General features: G+C 48.4%; 1 protein-coding gene across 3 annotated transcripts in view; it reads left to right on the forward strand.

Moving 5' to 3' along the window:
- Positions 1-22,031, forward strand: part of HMCN1 (hemicentin 1) — a 1,072,092-nt gene that overhangs the window by 893,177 nt on the left and 156,884 nt on the right. For all 3 annotated transcript variants that reach the window (XM_063940215.1, XM_063940214.1, XM_063940213.1), the window contains 2 exons: positions 1,515-1,685; positions 7,209-7,379. In XM_063940215.1, coding sequence (XP_063796285.1) covers positions 1,515-1,685; positions 7,209-7,379 — 342 coding nt within the window. The remainder of the gene's footprint in view (positions 1-1,514; positions 1,686-7,208; positions 7,380-22,031) is intronic.

Consider the following 22,031-nt stretch of genomic DNA (forward strand, 5'->3'; position numbering starts at 1 on the left):
GGCCTGAGTTTCCTGTCCATTGTACTAATAAGAGTGATTTTAGCTTTCGTACATGTAATTATAACTATGTGTTACAATGTCCTACAACTTAATAACAAGTATCAAATGAATCTACACATTAATCTGCTTGCTTTAATACCAAATATGACAGGCCTATCTTGCTTCATTCCAATAATACACATACATGACATTACTCCATTATATAATGTTGAATCAGTATGATGTCTGGCGCTTGATATTATTATAATTATGTACTGTATGAAATAAGTGTCGAATCCATCTCTGTGGCATGTCCGTGTAAATGCGTGTGTTACCATATATTGCTGTGCTCGCTGCGCGTATTTGCAAGTATAGCGACTTATATGTGTAGAGTTTGTATGTTCTTTCTATGTAATATTTTTGACTTCGACATGGGCAATAAGCAATATAACACAGTGCCTCCAAACATGCACTGGCTTTCACATATCGGCAATATAAGCGTGGCTGCACTGCGGCAGGGGTGAGCATATTGCTCGCCAACGCAATGCCTCTGCTTCCGTCTAATGGCACCAACTTGCCAGCTGTTCTGGTGTCCCCATCTGCCCGTGCTTCCCTTCCAGCTAGTCAAGGAAGCTCCACCCCTTTGTTTGGCTTCTGAGTCAGAGATAATAGTGATTTATGGTCATTCCTGTCAGGAGAATAAGACACCTAGAAGTGATCATAAAACACTAGGGGGGAAGATGTATCACGCCTTGGAAAGAGAGAGAAAGTGGAGACAGATAAAGTACCTACCTAGCAGCTTCAAACAGTCACTGGGGCAGATGTATTAACCTGGAGAAGGCATAAGGAAGTGATAAACCAGTGATATGTGCAAGGTGATTACGCACCAGCCAGTCAGATCCTAACTGTTAATTTACATATTGGAGCTGATTGGCTGGTGCCTTTATCACCTTGCACTTATCACTGGTTTATCACTTCCTTATGCCTTCTCCAGGTTAATACATCTTACCCATTGTTTTGCACAGCAGCAGATTTGTGGTAATTTATCTCTCTCCAAAGCTAGCTTAGCTTGACTTTCAGAGAATTCACATGCAGGGGTCACTCTTTCTCTTTGGTCTCTGAAGATGGTGTTGCCTAATAGAAGCCTATGGGCTTTTCTTCACAATGTGCACTGAGAGGGATCCAATCAGATATGTTCCAGTGTCCCTTGTGGAACACGCATCATCCGACACATGCGCAGAAGGACTCCAGGGTCATAAACCTGGGAATCTTTGTATCGCAAAGGACATCTCTTTTCAGCAGAGCAGTTCTTTGCAATTTGTTTCAAGCATGCGTTACTGAACACTGCTATGCTTGTGATGAGTGGCGGGATGCATGGCATGTAAAATGCAATTCTTGATGCATCCTGCCTCTAGGCTGAGAAATACTGATTTTTCATATACAGTACACAGAGCATAAAAACTTGACAACAGTTACAAGCTGTATAACAGCACAGTTTTGAATCATGCAGTTAGCATTTTTTTTTTTAATTGCAGTTCATGGAAACTGGGGGACTTGGAGTTCATGGGGAACCTGCAGCCGTACCTGTAATGGGGGGCAGATGAGGAGATATCGGACATGTGACAACCCTGCTCCTTCGAACAGTGGTAGAGGCTGTGCTGGCACTGACACAGATGTACACAAATGTAACACAGACAAGTGTCCTAGTAAGTATAATGTTCATGTACAGTACCTTTAGAGATGCACAATTTGAATGTAATTGTGAACAATAACTTCATCTTAGTAACTGACTTCATTCAGTCTTAAATTAGTTTATAATAGCTTTGAATAAGAAGGTACTTTTTAATAGTTTCTCTCTGCTTAATTTCTTAATTTATGTAGCAAAACAGAGCTTGTATTAAATCTTCTTCTGGCTTATGGTAACAGGGCATGTCTGATAAAGTAACCTTCCCTATTTGCTGCAAAAAGGAAAGATTGTAGACTGCAGTGATAGCTGCAGCGCCAACCACACAGGGCGGGGAGGTGGGGCGAAATGCTTAACAGAAATATAAACATACATGTTATGATGTATGTTATATATGTGCTGGCTGGTGGTCCTTGAGGATCGCAGCGCTGTGTGTATATTGAGCCTCTGTGCAGCATCCGGGGCTCAGCATTATGCTTTACTCTCTTTCTAAGGCCACACCCAAACTCCTGTGAAACTAGCCAATGGGAGTCTGGGGGCGGGCTTAGAAGGAGAGTGAAGCATTGTGCTGAGTCCCAAGTGATGCATAGCGGCGTAATATAGCATACGATCCCAGGCTGCAGCCACTGCTGGTGCAGAGAATATTACAATGACACAATAATCTTTTTTTGTTTTTTATCACAAAACACCTCCACAAAGAGGTTTTTCATATAGCAAGTGTGGCAGCTGTATCTAGCAGCAGGTTTTGAGTGACAACACACTCCATAGAAATAGTATGGATATGCTGATTTCCTTGCTGAAAATACCACATTTATTTGCCGTGCCCTCTTGGAATATGAGATAATGATAAATAAAATCATTGTTTTACATTGTATCTAACACTAATAAAATGTATCCCGAGCTTGAGAATCCCAATCGGAGGAAAGTAAGTATACTTACCTTCCCACAATAACCCTCTAACTTTAAGCCTCACTTGCAGCAACCTAAACTCATCCCTCTCTCCCTCTCACAGTCTAACCGCAACCCTCCCCGAGGGTGACTAAACCTAGCCCCACCTCCCTGCAGCCTAATCCTAGCCCTCCCCGGGGGGGCCTAAACCTAACCCCCGCCTAACCTGCAGCCTAACCCTAACTCCCCCCGCAGCCTAAAACTAAAACCATGCCACCCCACCCCCCTGTAGCTGACCTGACATGCGGGTTAGCACACGTTCGTTTGGGATCCTGGCAGTCGCAATTCCGGCATGTGACCCTATTCGGGGTGCTGTTGTTGGCATTCTGAGTGGTGTCGGGATTACAGCGTTGGTATTTTGATTGCTGGGATCACGACCGCCGGGATCCTGACTGGATCTGCTTCTATTTTGTGTAGTCAATGCTTATTGGTAGTAGCAAAGAAACATGGATGGTATGCAAATCAAAAAATACAATCATGTCCATAACTTTTCAACAAGACATGAGGGGGGGGGGGGGGGGGGAATATACAAACAAAGGAGGGTTTGAGAAAGGTGTATGAGGGTGGTAAATCACAGCTCACAGATCACTTATTACATGTGGGGAAATTGTAATAGATCAAAAGCACACCATCCAGCTTTTACAGACCAGCAGAGGCGGGTTGGCCCAGGGGGCAGGGTGCCATGTGTCCCCCGGGCCACGCTACTGCCAAGGGTCATGGACCGGCCGCCACCTTCCACTACACCAGCGGTGGCCAACCTGCGGCTCTTTCCAATCAGAGCTCGCGGACCGGCAGCCAATCAGGAGTCTTAGCTGCCGGTCCGTGAACTCTGATTGGCTCACGGACCGGTGCCTAATTAGAGAGAATCAACGCCACCGGAGAGTGGAGACTAAGGAGCAGGAGAGGCGCATGCTGCGCTCTCCTCTCCTCACAAGTAGCAGACTGAGCAGAGCAGTAGAGCGGCTGTGAGCAGCACTTGGGGAGGGGGGGGGGCGCAGTGTGGGGACATGTGTATCTCACACTGGGGGCATATCTGGCACTGGGGGGAAGTGTATCTGACACTGGGGCATATCTGGCACTGGGGGGACATGTGTTTCTGGCACTGGGGTCATATCTGACACTAGGAGGGACGTGTATCTGGCACTGGGGAGATGTGTAGCTGACAGTGGGGGCATATTTGGCACTAGGGGCATATCTGGCACTGGGGGGACATGTGTATCTGGCACTGTGGGCATATCTGGTACTGGGGGAACATGTCTATCTGGCACTGGGGGCCTATCTGGCACTGGGGGGACATGTATATCTTACACTGGGGGCATATCTGGCACTGGGAGATGTGTATCTAGCAGTGGGGGCATATCTGGCATTGGGGAGATGTGTTTCTGGCAGTGGGGGCATATCTAGCACTATGGGGGCATATATGTATCTGGCACTGTGGGGGCATATATGTATCTGGCACTGTGGAGGAATATATGTATCTGGCACTGTGGAGGAATATATGTATCTGGCACTGTGGCGACATATGTATCTGGCATTGTGGGGACATATGTATCTGGCACTGTGGGGACATATATGTATCTTGCACTGTGGGGGCATATATGTATTTGGCACTGTGGAGGCACCCATTTTTTGGTGTTTTTATATATATGTGGCACTGTACAGGGGCTTTATTTGCATGTGGCACTGTACAACATGACTAAAAATGGGGTCATGACACAAGGTCATACTCTGGCACGCGCATGATATGGCTCTTACCCTTGACTACAGATCTTTTCTGGCTCTTTGCCACTGACTGGTTGGCCACCCCTGCACTACACAGATCTGCTGAAGCAGCAGCCACACTGACAAATTTATAATAAAGTATCTTTGGGATAATTTACACCAGGCCTAATTTTTCTTTTATTAATAAATATTTTTAATAAATATTTTTTAAACAAAAAAAACCTCCATTTAAGATGGCGCCATTACTTATGGGCCAGAGCTCTGGACTTGCCCTCCAGGCTAAAAGTTGCAAGCCAGTCCCTGCAGACAAGCTTTATGTTTGGTACGCATGAGGATGATGGCTCGGCCGTCTGGCTGATTCTCCAACCTATTTAACGATTGGTAAGTGCATACACACTTACCAATCGTCGGTCGGTTGTGTCGTGCCTGACGTCACAGCTGGATGGGCATTTACATGTGCCTGTATGTCTGAACTACATTATTCACAGACATATCTCTGGTACACATTTACCATTCAATTGAATGACCTATGTATCAGCCAGTGTGTACCCAGCTTTATACTCAGCAGAGTCTTTTTGTGTTCTAACCTAACAAATCATGTAGCAACAAACTCCTATCTGGGAAGGGATAAGTCCTCTTTTTCCATATACAGATCTATTCTGTTAAACCACACTGAGATTGGAGGAGGATGAGGGGCTTCCAGTAAACTGGTATTACAGCTTTAGCTTCATTAATAATACGTTTGAGCAATGGTTTTTTTTTTTTTTTTCGTATTTAGAGATGGGTCAATAAGATTCAGCAGCCAGGATCCAGTGTCAGATGGTGTCCCCTTCCAGCCTCAGCCTGGAGATTCAGACAACCATATCCTACAACTCATGAGTCATGGGACATTTCTGTCATTTATGGACGTGGTAACCCAGCGTACCCCCACATCACCAACATGCATAGGCTTAGGAAAAGTAGGTACAGGGGGTGCCTCTGCTACAGGGCCCAGGCCGTCTCTGAGGCCAAGCCCTCCCCCTGCACTCACAATGATCTTGCCACCTCCTGTGCCCCATAGCTTGTCTTTTGGCAGCATGCTGCTGCATGGACATACTGTATACTGTTAGCGCTGGCTCTGTCTCTCCGTTCACGCTGGTGCTGACAGGAGTCATGGCATTGTTTAGCCTGGTTCCTCCTAGCATCAGTGGGCATGGAGTCACGGAGTCTGCCGGGACACTGACAGTAAGTTTGCTATGGGGCCCCATTAAGAATAGCTACTCCCCTGCCAACATGAGTTAGGTAGGCCTGGGGACATTTTACAGAGAAACCTTGGGCACCTCTACAATCTAATAGTTTGACTCACAGGTTAGTGTAATATAGAACTCCAGCTCAAGGAGGGCAAGGTTTAATTAGTGTAAACTATGTGTGGGTTTCAATAAACCCTAGTTAATCCCTAGCCTTGCCTTTGTGATATCACACACTTTATTTCTCTCTAGATCAGTCTGGCACAAGGGCCTGGCAGTTATTTAATAGCTGCTCACATGCAAGACACAATTAGACCAAGTCAGAGGCATTTTCTTTCCCTCTGTGCACTATATTATACTTACCAGTAGCTAAAAGAGGCAGAACTTTACCTCTCTCCAGCAACAGTAAAGAGCGATACCAGAAGGTATAACCATCAGTGGTTACCCAGAGAGCTTTCACCACCTGAGCACACTACAAATGACTAATCTCACTGTCTTGATTAGAAATCATTTGTACTCCTAAAGGGGGGTACACACGGAGAGATCCGTGTTTAAAATCTAAGCAATCTCACTAGATTGCTTCGATTTTAAACACAGATCTGTCGTGTGTATGCCCCCCAGCGATAGCCGCGCATCGCTATCGCCGGTGCTAGATTGAGCCTGCATTGAAAGTGAAACCCACATATAGTTAACACTGATTAAACCTTGCCCTCCTTGAGGTGGAGTTCTATGTTACACTAAACTGCATGTCAAACTATTTTTATCTATCAAGAACAAAAGTTATATTTTAACGCATTTTCATTGTTCAAGTGTGCCCCAACATAGAGTCTTTCTTTTCTTTCCTCCTTTTTTTATTGATTATACTGACTCTGGGAGCACCACCAACACAACAAATGTTAAATACCTATTTCAAGGTTTAATTGGCATATAGTTGGTCTTCTCAGAGAAAGCTAAAATGCGGAATCTCTGAATTCTTAGTCTTGTGTGACGCTACACCCCTCATAGCTTCACCTCTACAATCTTGTAATAAATGTAAAATGGTTATCCACAGCGGAGGAGATTTGCAATAAAATGTTTCTTTGGCATAGATCCAGAAGTGTCCTCATACATTATTGCTGTAGTGCGCCAAGTTCCGTGAGACACTGCTGGCACCGGGTGTTTTTGTGTGTGTCTTTTTGATGAAAATGTGTCTTAGTCACAATGGGAAGTGACTAGCATGCACCAGGAGAGTGTGCTGATAATTGTGATATGTGACCCTCTATATCTGTGTGCAACTGAGTCTCTCAATCTGTAAACAAAGTGTTACAGTGCAGTGGGCGCAGCATTATTCCATGCCAAGTTTCATTGTGCTTCCTATACAGATTCAGTCGCACACAGATATACAATTGTCGCATATCTAATTAATCAGCACAGTTTCCTTGTGCATCCTAGACATATCACATTGTGACTAAGACAGATTTTTGGCAAAAAAAGATGCCTAATTTTAGCAGAGTTGCAAGGAGTCTGCCAGTTCACTGGCACCAATCATCTTGTGCTATGTGGCGTATTAAGGCTAGATGGACACATCTGTATACATTGCCCTTCTGTGCATGCCACCAAATAATGAGGCAAGATTGTCCATATTCATCTTACAATTATTTTTGTTGCAGTTAATGGAAATTGGGGTCCATGGGAAGCTTGGAGTAAATGCTCTAGTTCTTGTGGAGGTGGACAGCAGATTCGGACACGTTTGTGTAAACATCCCATCCAATCTAACAATGGTCGTACCTGCCAAGGAGATTCCACGCAGCTGCTGAGATGTAATGTTCATGCATGCAAAGGTGGGATCAGTAATTAAGTGACTCTCTTTCCTCTGTGATCTCCATACCTAGTCACTGCCACAATGCGTCTGCACGTGCATATGCATCGCAGCAACAATGAGGCAGGCTACCTCTGTACCTGGTGGAGTAGGAGTGCTTGTTTAACTTGTAAATAAACTATACCAAGTTTAGCCACCCTGCCAACCAAAGTGAGCAGTAATGCCACACCACTGTCCAATCCTCTTGTTGAATGTGGGCTTTAGCATAAAGAATACAGTTCCTGCCAGTGATTGTAATTGCATTGTAGCTTTGCATTTATTCACTATCCTACAATGAAGTCATCCAGTGGTAAGAGCTTTTTTTTTTACATTGACATGTATTTCGCCTTATTGAGCTTTAGACACGGGCCCTCATTCCGAGTTGTTCGCTCATTGCCGATTTTCTCTATATTGCGATTAGTCGCTTACTGCGCATGCGCAATGTTCGCAGAGCGCATGCGCTTAGTTATTTTACTCAAAAGTTAGGTATTTTACTCACGGCATTATGAGGATTTTTCTTCGTTCTGGTGATCGGAGTGTGATTGACAGGAAGTGGGTGTTTCTGGGCGGAAACTGGCCGTTTATGGGTGTGTGTAAAAAAACGCTGCCGTTTCTGGGAAAAACGCGTGGCTGGAGAAACGGGGGAGTGCCTGGGCGAACGCTGGGTGTGTTTGTGACGTCAAACCAGGAACGAAACTGACTGAACTGATCGCAGTGACAGAGTAAGTGTCGAGCTATTCAGAAACTGCTAAGAAATTTCTATTCGCAATTTTGCAAATCTTTCGGTCGCAATTCTGCTAAGCTAAGATACACTCCCAGAGGGCGGCGTCTTAGCGTGTGCAATGCTGCTAAAAGCAGCTAGCGAGCGATAAACTCGGAATGAGGGCCACTGTGCGGTCAGCCAGAGTCCCTTATCACAGGGAATTAATGTGGTATACAGTATAAAGACAGGCATAGTGAATTAAGCAGGGGTGTATTAAGAGAGGAAGGGGCAGCCTCTGTCCAGGCCCCCTCCTCCTCTCTAGCAGGCAACAGCAGTGACAGTGACTGAGCACTAGGTGGTGCGCAAGTGTGATATCAGCCCCTGTGATGGTGTAGTGTCATACCTGTGCTTCCAGATGACGCTTGCTGATTCAGGACCTCTCGAAGCTTCTTCTGCCGGAGCCTGTGGCAGGAGGATGGACACCCCAAGGAGGACCCCACGGATAAAGGAAATGCAAATTTATGTTGACAGCAAGTTTATTAAATCAGGAAAAAGGGTAGTCACCATTTCAATGAATTCAAGTGTTGGCTAGTAAATCAAATTTAACTTCAAGAATGCACATTACCGAATATCACATATCATTTGCATAGTAGACATAAACATATCACAATGTCAACATAAGTACTTTTCAGAACATTAAAACCCCAAATACCGTTTAGCAAGGCTGGTTCAAAAATGTTCAAACAGTATACTAATGAGCCACTAGGTGGTGGTATGAACTCAAATGAAGAAGTCTGACTTTACGCACAATCCTAGGAAGTCCAAGTATCGATTTAGCCTAATCACACAAGTCACTTTGTATATAGAAACCGGTTATAAATAACTAAAGTGGTAATTGGCATAGGCCAGCGTATCGACAGCTTATAGAAAAAGTATTAGGTCTCGGTGATGATCCTCCCAAGGTAAGGCATTAACCGTCAAATGTTCCTGCAACAGACAGGGCAAGCTTCGTCTGCCAAGTATAACGTGACCTGCACACAATGGAGTTCAAGGGGTGCATAAAGGTGGGTCGGATCATACACTTTACAGCAATAGGAGTAACGCTGGTATGGATGAGGGCTAGAGTGTCTCTAACCCACCAACAACACTTGGCTTCCTGGGACACTAACTCTGGCTTCCTCATTGGGGGTAACTCCGGGAGAGTCCTCAGTATTTCTTACTGTGAGGCGACACTGGGGGTCGGCATGACCTGATCACTATATCCCTTCAATGTCACTTATTGCACTAATAACGTTAGTCAGGCTGATAGTCTCTTTACCTTATTAGGGCTGATAGGTAGGAATACAAATTGCACTAATAGTGCTGGTAAGGCTGATAGTCTTTTGGTCTTATCAGGGTCCAGAGGCTGGGAAGTGAGGGCTTAACTGACTGGGTGTGTGTGCCCATGTCTTGGGCAGGCTAGTGATGGTGCACGTCTTCACACTTGCGGCTGCGGTACCTGACTGTGCAGGGCTCCCCCCGATGCGATGGTCCACAGCTCTCTTGGCTGGCTGGCGGGCTGCAGAGGTCGGATGCCTGCTCCTACCAGCGCAGCGGTGTGTCCCCTCAGGCTACGTGCCGCTGTTGCTCCACTCTACCTGCTCTCTCCCATCAGCGGCTGCAGCAGCAGCAGCACCTAATCCGGAGCTCCAGACAGCCATGTCACTCCCCCCACGTGCTGACAACATGGAGCGGCTTCTCTTCTCCTTCGGCGGCGCCCAGCTCGGCTGCAGCTCTCCTCCTTCTGCGGTACAGTGGTGATCAGCGGTAGTCTGCCTCTCTCTCTCTCTCCCACGCCAACCCGCCTCCTTTTATTACGGGTCCTGCTTCTTCCCGCGCGCTGTCCAGCCAATCACACGAAATCCTAGGCTTCCCGCTTTTTGGCATTCGGCGGACGGTCTTGGGTCCCAGTGCCCCAGCTGTTTACAGGCACCAGGAAAGGGGTTTTAACCCTAACAGTACCGCTCGCTAAAAGTCTCTCAGGCAGCACTGGCTGCCATTTAGGGCTGCAAGGACATGCAGCAGGGTTACTCAAGCGTGGGTATCACATGTTCCCCTGGTGGAATTATGCATGTCCTCACGTGTTTTTATTAAAGTGACTTAACAGTCCCGGACTACAGTCGTTGGGAAACAACTCTGGACGATAAGAGGTAATCAAATTAAGCATGAACATATCTACATTCAGCACATTGTATATTCTATTCTTGGTAGCGCAAGGGCAGAACGCCTTTAGTGCTGCGTTGTGACCTCCTGACACTGATTACATTACATCCACTTTCAGAATCAGAGACACCAGAAGAAAAGTACTGTCTGTCACTGGTGGGTTCGTCATCTGACGACTCTGGAGCCACGCTCCGAGTAATGGGGTAGGGAATGGTGCTTCCCATAAACATCAATAACTTAATGGGGTCATCAAGCGGTGTACCTCCCTGGGGCCCCCATCCATCCGCCACAGGACTCCCCTCCTTCTGCGGTACAGGTTCTTCGGAAGTCTACAACTTTAGTTGGTCACGGGGTACAGTCGACCACCTTCTCCCTCGATCTGGTACATATACAGGCCGTCAGTCGGGACTCTTGCGTTGGTGTATGGCACAGCCTCCCACATGGTGTCGAGTTTACTAATTCTGCGGTTTTTCTTCCTTCACACTCTGCCGCTTACTTGTAGAGGCACCAGCTGTGAGTTAGCATTATAGTTTCTTTCCTGTTGAGCATGTACGACTCCCAGATGCTTTTTTACGATTTGTCTGGCGGTCTCGATGCAGTGCAGGTGTTCTTGTACCCAGTCAGTTTGAGGAATATCGGGTTCTTCAACCTCTGGAGTCAGCTCCAGGTCCTTGGGGAGTTTGCCTTGTCTCCCAAACATCAGATAGAATGGCGTGAAGCCTGTTGAGCAGTGTTCTATATTGTTATACAGATATGTCATCTCAGATAGGAATTTGGGCCATTGATTCCGCGGAGAGGCTTCGAAGCATTCTTTTCACCGTCTGATTGACTCTCTCGTAGAGTCCGTTCCCTTGTGGGTGATAGGCAGTGGTCCTCAACTTGCGGCACCCGTTCATGTTACACAGTTCATGGAACAGTTGAGATTCAAATGCTGGACCCTGATCCGCCAGGACCCGATCGGGATACCCGTAGGGCTGGGCAAAATGTTTAATGAAGAGCTCAGCTGTCGTCTTTGTAGTTAGGTTGCGTGCGGGGACCACCACCAGGAATCTGCTGTAGTGGTCCATAATCTTTAAGGCGTATTGGACGCCGGTGGAACTTGGTTCAAGCTTTACGTGATCTAATACCATCAATTCGGCTGGACGGCTGCTTGGAATCGGGTGAAGAGTGTCTTTCTGGGCGGCTTCAGCTGGGCGTTACAGGTTGCAACTCACGCAGTCGCTGCACCATCTTTCAACATTAGCCCGCATTCCAATCCAGAAATACCACCTCCTCAGAGTCTCCTCTGTCTCCTCTGTTCCGAAATGGCCGGACTGGTTGTGGTAGGCGGTGAGTAAGAAGCGGGCTCGTTCTTTTGGTACCACGATCTGATGGATGGGCTGGTGGGCCCAGGATCAAGACTCGTGCGAATGACAAGTCCGTGTCGAAGACTCAGGCAATCACGGTGTTTCAATAGTTTGACAACTCATGATCTGCAGTAGCTCTTTGTACTTTGGTCAGCTGAACATCCCGGCGGAGAAGCTTTTTAAGGTTCTGGATCACTAAACTTTCTTTTTGGATCAGCTCCCAATCAAATCCCCCTTGTCTTGTAGACTTGGTCCAAGCGAGGGGTCTGTGGCGACAGCAACAGGGTCGGAGGTGACAATACGCCTTTGTTGCTTAGGAGCCTTGACCGGAGTTTCAACGTCTTCGGCCCAATCTCGTTCTTCTTCCTCAATAGCCACTGTGGGCAGGCGGGACAGGGCATCCACATTGCCATTGGATTTCCCGCTGCGATATGTTACTGTGTAGCGGAAGTTGGCCAGGCGTTACAACCATCTCTGCTCCATCTCTCCCAGCCGGGCCGTGGATAGGTGGGCCAAGGGGTTGTTGTCAGTGACAATTAGGAAAGGGGCGGTGGCCAAGAAGTTTTTAAACTTCTCTGTCATGGCCCAGATCAGGGCAAGCAGCTCCAGTTTGAATGTGCTGTATTATTGCGTTCTGACTTCCTGAGGCCCCGACTGGCATAGGCGATCACCCTTTCCCGATCATTCTGTACTTGCGATAGCACAGCTCCCAGGCCACGGTGGCTGGCATCAGTGTAGACCTGGAAGGGCTTCTCGTAGTCAGGGTAGGTCAGGAGGGGTGCCTTGACCAGTGACCACTTAAGCTGTTCAAAAGATGCTTGATGGTCTTCGGTCCATGCGACCACTGCTGTACTTCACCTCTCTTGGCCTGACTTGCCACGCAGGAGTTCATGCAGTGATCAGGCCACTTTGGCGAAGTTCTCGGTGAAGTGTCGGTAGTATCCTACGAACCCCAGGAAGCTGCGTACATCTTTGATGGTTCTCGGTACTGGCCAGTCGCGCACCACGCGAATTTCTCTGGATCTGGTTTCACCCCTTCAGCGCTCATGATGTACCCGAGGTATTGCACTTTTGGCTTCAAGAGGTGGCATTTGGATGGTTTTAACTTCAGGCCACATCGAGTCAGCTGTATGAATACTTCCTCCAGGTGTTTCAGATGGTACTCGTATATCTTTGAGAAGATGATCACATCATCGAGATACAGGAGGAACATCTTGAAGTTCCGATGGCCCAAGCAGTGTTCCATGACCCTCTGGAAGGTGGCAGGGGCATTGCAAACGGCATTCTATCAAATTCAAATAGGCCCATGGGGGTAGTAAAAGCCATTATCTCCCAATCTTCTGGGGCCATCGGGATCTGCCAATACCCGCTGGTCAAATCCAAGGTTGAGAAATAGACAGCAGTCTTCAGGGCAGTCAGGGACTCCTCAATCCGTGGCAGTGGATATGCGTCCTTGTGGGTGACTGCATTTAATCTCCTGTAATCGACGCAGAAACGAAGGCTGCCATCCTTCTTCTTGACAATGACCAGCGGGGCCGCCTACGGGCGGTGGCTTTCCTTGATCACACCGGCCTCTTGCATCTCGCTGATCATGGTTTGTACCGGTTGGTACATGGTCGGTGGGAGCGGCCTGTGTCTCTCTTTAATTGGCGGGCTCACTCCGGTGGGAATGTGGTGTTGCACCCCCTCTGCTCTACCAAACTCAGCTGGGTGTTGGCTGAAAGCCCCGGCATTCCTGCACACAACTTGGATAACACCCTCACATTGGTCCTCTGGTGTATCCACATCTCCGATTTGGATTTCGTTCCACCAGGGGGTGCCTGTGGTGATTAGGCTGGATTGGCTCGTCACAGTTCTTTGTTGAGTTCTGGACACGGTTTCTCCCAGCACGTCTTGGAAATTGACCAGCACCACGCTGGCCACTGAGCAGTGCCGGAACAGCCGGATCGGGTAACTGTGTGAATTGAGTACCCGGACTGGAACTCTTCCACGTTCCACTCTCGCCAGTCTCCTGGCCATTGCGAATGGCTGCTGCCCATCGGGGTCATAATCCCGCCCACCTGGGCCAATCCTGGCCTTATACCATATCACCTGTTCGGCGTTGGATCGAAGTATAATGGGTTGGCGGTCCATGATCCTGGCCTTGCCCACTTCTCCTTTGGGGTTAGTGAAACGCTTGTGTCCTTCAAGCAGCTGCACCATCTGCTGCATTGTCTTCCGTTCTTTCGGGGCCGCGGACCTCATCTCAATTCTGAGGGTCTCTACCAGCTCATTGGGACAAATTTTCAGCATGTTCATCCCCAGAATGACAGGAGGCAAGTGTTCATTGTAGGAAGTCGTAACTAAACAGCCTTGGTGTTCTAGCTGTGCCTCGCCAATAGATAATTTGGACTCCCAGTAGCAACGGAATTGAATCAGCTGGCCGTTGCTGGCCAGTAGGCATAGCCAGGTGTTAGGTGGTGTCACGATCTCGCTCTCTTACCAGTGTTATTGAAACTCGGTGAGCTGGATAGTCGTCACTTGGGACCTGGTATCCAGGAGAGCTGCCATTTCCACTCCGTTGACCCTTATCTTCAAGTGGGGACACTTGCCAACATATCGTGGCCACCATTCTGGTTCCAATGGACCTATTTGCGAGGTTCTTCCCAAGGGTCGGTCCCTCGCCTCATGGTCACGTTGTGTAAAGTCTCATCTTCACATTCACGCTCAATATGTCTGCTCAACCTGCAACGTCGACAAATGGGCCTCCCCTGAGCATCAAACTGATCGGCGGGGCGTCGTCCTGAGCCTCGCGGGATGTCCCATTGACATCTGTTTCTTCCACCTGAATCGCGACGCCATCCTCCGCGTTTATTCTCGGCCTGTTCCAGGTGTATATCTCGGATTTCTTACATCATTTCTGTTACGGCACCGGTGAGAGCCCCGATCGGATCTTGGCTGGTTTGGACCTGCTGAGTGACGACTCGTTTAGGCTTTCTGGGTTCGGGTATCAAACACAGTTGCGCCTCGTTGCACTCTTCATCCTCGGTCAGGTCCGAGGTCGCCCCATATTCTGCGTCTGTGTTCTGATTCAACCCCAATATGTCCACTGAGGTTTCTTTATATTCGGGGAAGGTGCATTCGGGTTTCTGTTTTCTCCACATTCTCAGCTGGGCCCTTGTTACTTCGCTCCTAGCTCCTTCAATAAACAGGTCCGTCAATGTTTCATCGATGTGTTCTACTTCCCTCGGAGCTCTAGCTTGGATTGCCCGCATCGCCTCTTGTAATCCCAGGGCAAAATCTCGCAAGGATTCTCGCGGTTGTTGTTTTCGGGCGTATAGTCACTCCTTCAATTCTGCAATGGACTGGGAGTTATAGATGCTGGCCATTTTCTTCAGGATCCCTTCGGCCAATTTTCGGTCTGTGTCTGACCATGATCGTGCCTCCCGTAGCGCGGATTACTTTAGCTGGCTGTATGACAATCTCTGCCCATTGTTCCTCGCTCAGCGTGTATAACCGGAACATTGAGTGTAGCTTTTCCTTGAATTCCCTGAAGGAGCTGGTCCCCCGTGAGCGGTTGTCACCTGAATATGTGAGAAGCCAGGGGCCCACAAAGTAATAGGGCATGGTGATCGGTGTCGTCGGCATTACTGCCGCTGGGGGTGCTGGGTTGGGTGGCTCAGGTGCTCTTCTGCGACTTGGTGTAGAATCGCGGCTCGGTGTAAAATCCACGGGCTGTTGTTGAACTCCCGCGTCCGGTGCACCCTGCGGCTGTGACATCTCGCCGTTCACAAGGGTATCTGTGATCCTGTTCGTAGATGCCAAGTTGTGATATCAGCCCCTGTGTTGGTGTAGTGTTGTACCTGTGTTTCCAGATGACGCTTGCTGATTCAGGACCTCTCAGAGCTTCTTCCGCCGGTGCCTGTGGCTGGAGGATGGACACCCCAAGGAGGACCCTACGGATAAATAAATGCAAATTTATGGTGACAGCAAATTAATTAAAAGGGTAGTCACTGTTTCAATGAATTCAAGTGTTGGCTAATAAATCAAGTTTACCTTCAAGAAGGCACATTACCGAATATCACATATCATTTGCATAGTAGACATAAACGTATCACAATGTCAACATAAGTGCTTTTCAAAGCATTAAAACCCCAAATACCGTTTAGCAAGGCTGGTTCAAAAATGTTCAAACAGTATACTAATGAGCCACTAGGTGGTGGTATGAACTCAAATGAAGAAGTCTGACTTTACGCACAATCCTAGGAAGTCCAAGTATCGATTTAGCCTAATCACACAAGTCACTTTGTATATAGAAACCGGTTATAAATAACTAAAGTGGTAATTGGCATAGGCTAGCGTATCAACAGCTTATAGAAAAAGTATTAGGTCTCGGTGAAGATCCTCCCAAGGTAAGGCATTAACCGTCAAATGTTCCTGCAACAGACAGGACAAGCTTCGTCTGCCAAGTATAACGTGACCTGCACACAATGGAGTTCAAGGGGTGCATAAAGGTGGGTCGGATCATACACTTTACAGCAATAGTAGTAACGCTGGTATGGATGAGGGATAGAGTGTCTCTAACCCACCAACAACACTTCCTGGGACACTAACTCTGGCTTCCTCATTGGGGGTAACTCTGAGAGGGTCCTCAGTATTTCTTACTGTGAGGCGACACTGCAGGTCGGCATGACCTGATCACTATATCCCTTCAATGTCTCTCACTTATTGCACTAATAGTGTTGGTCAGGCTGATAGTCTCTTGGCCTTATTAGGGCTGATAGGTAGGAGAACAAATTGCACTAATAGTGCTGGTAAGGCTGATAGTCTTTTGGCCTTATCAGGGTCCAGAGACTGGGAAGTGAGGGCTTAACTGGGTGTGTGTGCATGGGGTATTCCCCTGGGCTTACCCCGTGTCTCGGGCAGGCTAGTGATGGTGCACGGCTCCACACTTGTGGCTGCGGTACTTGACTGTGCAGGGCACCCCCCAATGCGATGGTCCACAGCTCTCTCCCCTTGGCTGGCTGGCGGGCTGCAGCTGTAGGATGCCGGCTCCTACCAGTGCGGCAGTGTCTCCCCTCAGGCTACGTGCCACTGTCCCTCCACTCTGCCTTCTCTCTCCCCTCGGTGGCCGCAGCAGCAACACCTTGTCCGGAGCTCCAGACAGCTGCGTCACTCCTCCCACGTGCTGACAACACGGAGCGGCTTCTCTTCTCCACCGGCGGCGCCCAGCTACTTCCCGCACCAACCCTCTTTTTATTACGGGTCCTCCTTCCCACGCGCTGTCCAGCCAATCACACGGAATCCTAGGCTTCCCACTTTTTGGCATTCGGCTGACGGTCTTGGGTCCCAGTGTCCCAGCTGTTAACAGGCACCCGGGCAGGGGTTTTAACCCTAATGGTACCGCTCACTAAAAGTCTCTCAGGCAGCACTGGCTGCCATTTAGGGCTGCAAGTACATGCAGCAGGGATACTCAAGCGTGGGTATCACACAAGTATCTGTGAAAATGGCACAGTGGCCATTTTTCCGGTGATTTTCCATGCTGCGCCACACAGTGACAAGGCCTAATTCATGTTTGCAGGTAAAGCAAAAAAGCAAGCAACTAGGCAAAACCATGTTGCACTGTAGCTGGAGCAGATGTAACATAAACAGAGAGAGTTAGATTTGGATGGGGTATGTTTAAACTTAAATCTAAATTGCAGTGTAAAAGTAAAGCTGTCAAACATTTGTGGGCTACTGTACATGCAAAAGCAGCCAGTATTTACCCTTCTACTATCGTTTATTTGTAAAATGGGCAGATATTTTAGACAGAATTCAGGGCAGTAAACTCTTCTCATGCCCACCCACAATGACTTCATAGCTTACATCCAGAGGTGTAGCATGGAGCAAAGGCTACCAGAGCAAGCTTACATCATGGCGCCCCCCCCCCCCCCATATACACACAAACACATAGGGGGTCATTCCGAGTTGTTCGCTCTGTATTTTTTTCTCGCAACGGAGCGATTAGTCGCTATTGCGCATGCGCAATGTCCGCAGTGCGACTGCGCCATGTAAATTTGCTATGCAGTTAGGTATTTTACTCACGGCATTACAAGGTTTTTTCTTCGTTCTGTTGATCGTAATGTGATTGATAGGAAGTGGGTGTTTCTGGGCGGAAAAAGGCCGTTTTATGGGTGTGTGCGAAAAAACGCTACCGTTTCTGGGAAAAACGCGGGAGTGGCTGGAGAAACGGAGGAGTGTCTGGGCGAACGCTGGGTGTGTTTGTGACGTCAAACCAGGAACGACAAGCACTGAACTGATCGCAGATGCCGAGTAAGTGTGGAGCTTACTCAGAAACTGCTAAGAGGTGTCTATTCGCTATTTTGCTAATCTTTCGTTCGCAATTTTGATAAGCTAAGATTCACTCCCAGTAGGCAGCGGCTTAGCGTGTGCAAAGCTGCTAAAAGCAGCTTGCGAGCGAACAACTCGGAATGACCCCCATAGTTCCCAACATGGAAAAAAGCATTGACCCCCAAAGGGAAAAAGCCACAATAGCGTCCACAGGGGAAAAAACACACACGATGTCCCCTACAGGAAAAAAAATCACACACATTGGCATCCACAGGGAAGAAAGGTGGTCAATCCGAGTTGATCGCTAGCTGCCATTGTTCGCTGAGTAGCGATCAGTGAAAAAATGGCTAATCTGCGCATGCGTATGCACTGCAATGCGCACGCGCGTTGTACGAGTACGAAGTCCTTTGTGGTTTTGCACTGGTTCTTGCGACGATTCCAATCGCACAGCCGAATGCAAGGAGATTGACATGAAGTGGGAGTTTCTGGGTGTCAACTGACCGTTTTCTGGGAGTGTTTGGAAAAAAGCAGGCGTGGCTGGGCGGGTATCTGACGTCATTACCGTGTCACTCGTCGAAGCAATCATCGCACAGGATAAGTAACTACAGGGCTGATCTTGTTCTGCACAAAATGTGTTTGCAGGCCCTCTGCTGCACAGGCGTTCGCACTCCTGCAAAGCGAAAATACACTCCCCCGTTGGCGGCGACTATGCGTTTTCACGGCTGCTAAAAACTGGTAGTAAGCGATCAACTTGGAATGACCCCCAAAAAAACATACATTGGCCTACACAAAAAATGAGACACCTAGATTCAATGATTGCGCCCACAGGAAAAATTAATAACTCACTGATTCATTGCCCCCATAGCCAGAAAAAAATAAAACAAACATTGAGTCCCCCAGCCCCCTACAGAAGACTGACCTCACCTGCTGGGCTGTCACAGATAATGGCAGAGCTAATTGCAGGAGACTAGCTTCCAGAGAGTCCAGGCCTGTGGGTTGAAACTTGGTCCCACACCCTCCTTTCCCCAGGGCCTTTAGCACCTCATAACTGTCCTCAGCCTTCATCACCTCAGCATTTCATCATCTTCCTGAGCCCCTCAACACCATCCTTAGTCCCTCAACGTCATCCTCAGTCCTTCAACGCCATCCTCAGTCCTTCAACGCCATCCTCAGTCCCTCAATGCCATCCTCAGTCCCTCAACGCCATACTCAGTCCCTCAATGCTGTCCTCAGTGCCTCAACGCTATCCTCAGTCCCTCAACGCTGCCCTCACCCACAGCCCATTACCATTCTCAGCCACATCACCATCCTCAGCCACAGCTCCGATCATCAGCCCCTGCCCTATCACCATCTTCTGCCTCTTTTCCCTTCACCATCCTCTGCCCCCTGCCCCAACACCATCCTCAGCCCCGTGCCCCATCACCATCCTCTGCCCCTTGTTCCATAACCATACTCATGCCCCAGTCACATCACCAACCTCAGTTCCAGTTTAATTATTTTCTCATAGCATCGCCTGACTCTCCTATGGAGCCGGTGACTCCTCCTGTGCAGCCACACGTGTGACTGGAGCTAAGCTGGTACCAGCCGCCAGTTACAACCCTGCTGTGCACGTGCTGCTCTGTCTCACTGCTGCTGCCATCCCAGGCCACGTCTGGGTAAAGCCGGTGCTGGCCGGGCCGGTCAAGGCTACAAAGGATGTGCAGCATGGGTGACGGGTCCTCTGAAGTTTCCGCCGCCTGGAGCTTGCACTCCACCGGAACCACCCTCTCTATGCCCCTGCTTACATCCCTAACCTTAATGCTGTGATCACCAGCCTGTCACAACTGAGGGCCTGAGCTGACGGAAGGCAGCCTCAGTTGTAGGGGCTGAGATGTACCGGAACCTGGGAGGTTGTATCAGACCCCTGGACATGTAAGTAACATGAAGAGAAACCGCCCGAAGGCGTGACCACGACAACTTGAGTAAAAGTCAATGATATTTATTTATGACAAACTCCATGCATCACAGTAGCAGTAAAAATTTACATAAAAATCAGCAGAGAAATAATAATACAGTTCCTGGGTACTACAGGGTGGCAGGGGCCACAGAGCTCTGGTGGTATGAGACAGTTCTTATTATCTGCAAGTTGGAAAGTCCTTACCAGGCTCAACTGTAGCAATGAGGAAAGCCCAGGGTCGTACCAGCTGGTGTTCCAGGGAAAGCTGGACTGCTGTAGATAAAATGCTGCTGTGGGTACTGGTTAGAACCAGACAGGTGTTGGCACGGAGTGGATACTGGCTGGAACCAGTTAAATAATAAATAAAGCTTGAGAGCGATGCAATGTAGATGAAATGTAGAATTTGAGAGCGGAGAAATAATAATACCGGTGGAGAGTGGTAAACTGCAGAAAGGACACCGGCCCTTTAAGAGAAGCTGTACACTGCTGGAAGCTGAGCTGGAAGCAGGTGATGTTGTAGCTGGAAACAGGTGAGTCCAGTATGGATCGGAGAGTCAGGCTACACCGCAGATGGAATGCTGGTGCGGGTCTCTATAGCAGAAGTCTGGAGACAGGAGCTGGAACCTGGAAGACATTCACAGAAGAGAGACAAACTGGAACTAGGTTTGACAACCAAAGCACTGACGCCTTCCTTGCTCAGGCACAACCTATTTATACCTGCAGCAAGGAAGGCATTGGCTAGGCAATTATGCAAATTAATAATACTGACAACGGATTGGTAGGAAAGATCAGCTGACAGAATCCAAGATGGCTGCGCCCATGCAGACACTTGGAGGGAAGTTTGGATTGTAATCCATGTGGTCTGGAAAACAGTAATGGCGGCGCCGGCCACCGGAGACAGGAGACGCCAGGCTGACAGATGCACATCCGACCACGCGGACACAGCGGAGGCCGCGGCTGACGTAATCGCCACTCTGAATGCAGAAGCTCAGGGACGGCGGCGGAGGCCGCGGGAGACGCCATGCCAGATGTATAAGGCGTTACTGTAACTGCGTCCAGAAAGACAGAAGAGGATGCGGGAATGTGCACATCAGGATAACAGATGGGATCCGGTCCTGGAGCGCTGAGCCAGCCTTAGAAGGCATCTGATAGGTAAGAAATGGCGTCCAGATACCCGGATCGTGACAGCACCCCCCCCTTTAGGAGTGGCCCCAGGACACTTCTTTGGCTTTTGAGGAAACTTGGAATGGAATCTCCGGACCAAGGCAGGAGCATGGACATCAGAAGCATTGGTCCAAGAACGTTCCTCAGGGCCATAACCCTTCCAGTCAATAAGATACTGAAGTTGACCGTAACGGTGACGTGAGTCCAGGATCTTGGCTACTTCATACTCAACGCCTCGTTGAGTTTGGACTTTCGGAGTTGGAGGAAGTGAGGAATGAAACCGATTCAAGATTAGCGGTTTCAACAGGGAAACAAGGAATGTCCTGGGTATCTTTAAGAAGGGAGGCAACTGGAGTCTGTAAGCAACAGGATTGATGACTTGATCAATTTTAAAAGGACCGATGTAGCGAGGTGCAAACTTCATACTGGGAACTCTTAACCTCAAATTCTTCGTGGATAACCATACCCGATCGCCCACCTTGAGAGCAGGAACTGCTCGACGCTTCTTATCCGCAAACTTCTTGTACCTGAACGATGCCTTGAGCAGAGCTGATCGTACGCTCTTCCAGATATTGGCAAACTGATGCAAGGTGATATCCACTGCGGGAACAGAAGTTGCTGGAAGCGGTTGGAACTCAGGGACTTTAGGGTGGAATCCAAAGTTGGTGAAGAATGGTGTTGAGGAAGATGAAGAATGATACTGGTTGTTATGACAGAACTCGGCCCAGGGAAGTAATTGAACCCAGTCATCTTGAGAGGAGGACACATAGATGCGGAGGAAGGACTCCAAGTCCTGATTCACCCTCTCAGTTTGACCATTGGTCTGAGGATGGTAAGCCGTGGAAAACTTTAGCTTGACTTGGAGGGCTTGACATAAACTTCACCAGAATTTGGCTGTGAATTGAACTCCTCGATCTGAGATAATTTCTTCTGGAAGACCGTGGAGTCGAAAGATCTCTTGTATGAATACTTGAG

Source organism: Pseudophryne corroboree, chromosome 9 (genome assembly GCF_028390025.1).
Source record: "Pseudophryne corroboree isolate aPseCor3 chromosome 9, aPseCor3.hap2, whole genome shotgun sequence".
NCBI lineage: Eukaryota > Metazoa > Chordata > Amphibia > Anura > Myobatrachidae > Pseudophryne > Pseudophryne corroboree.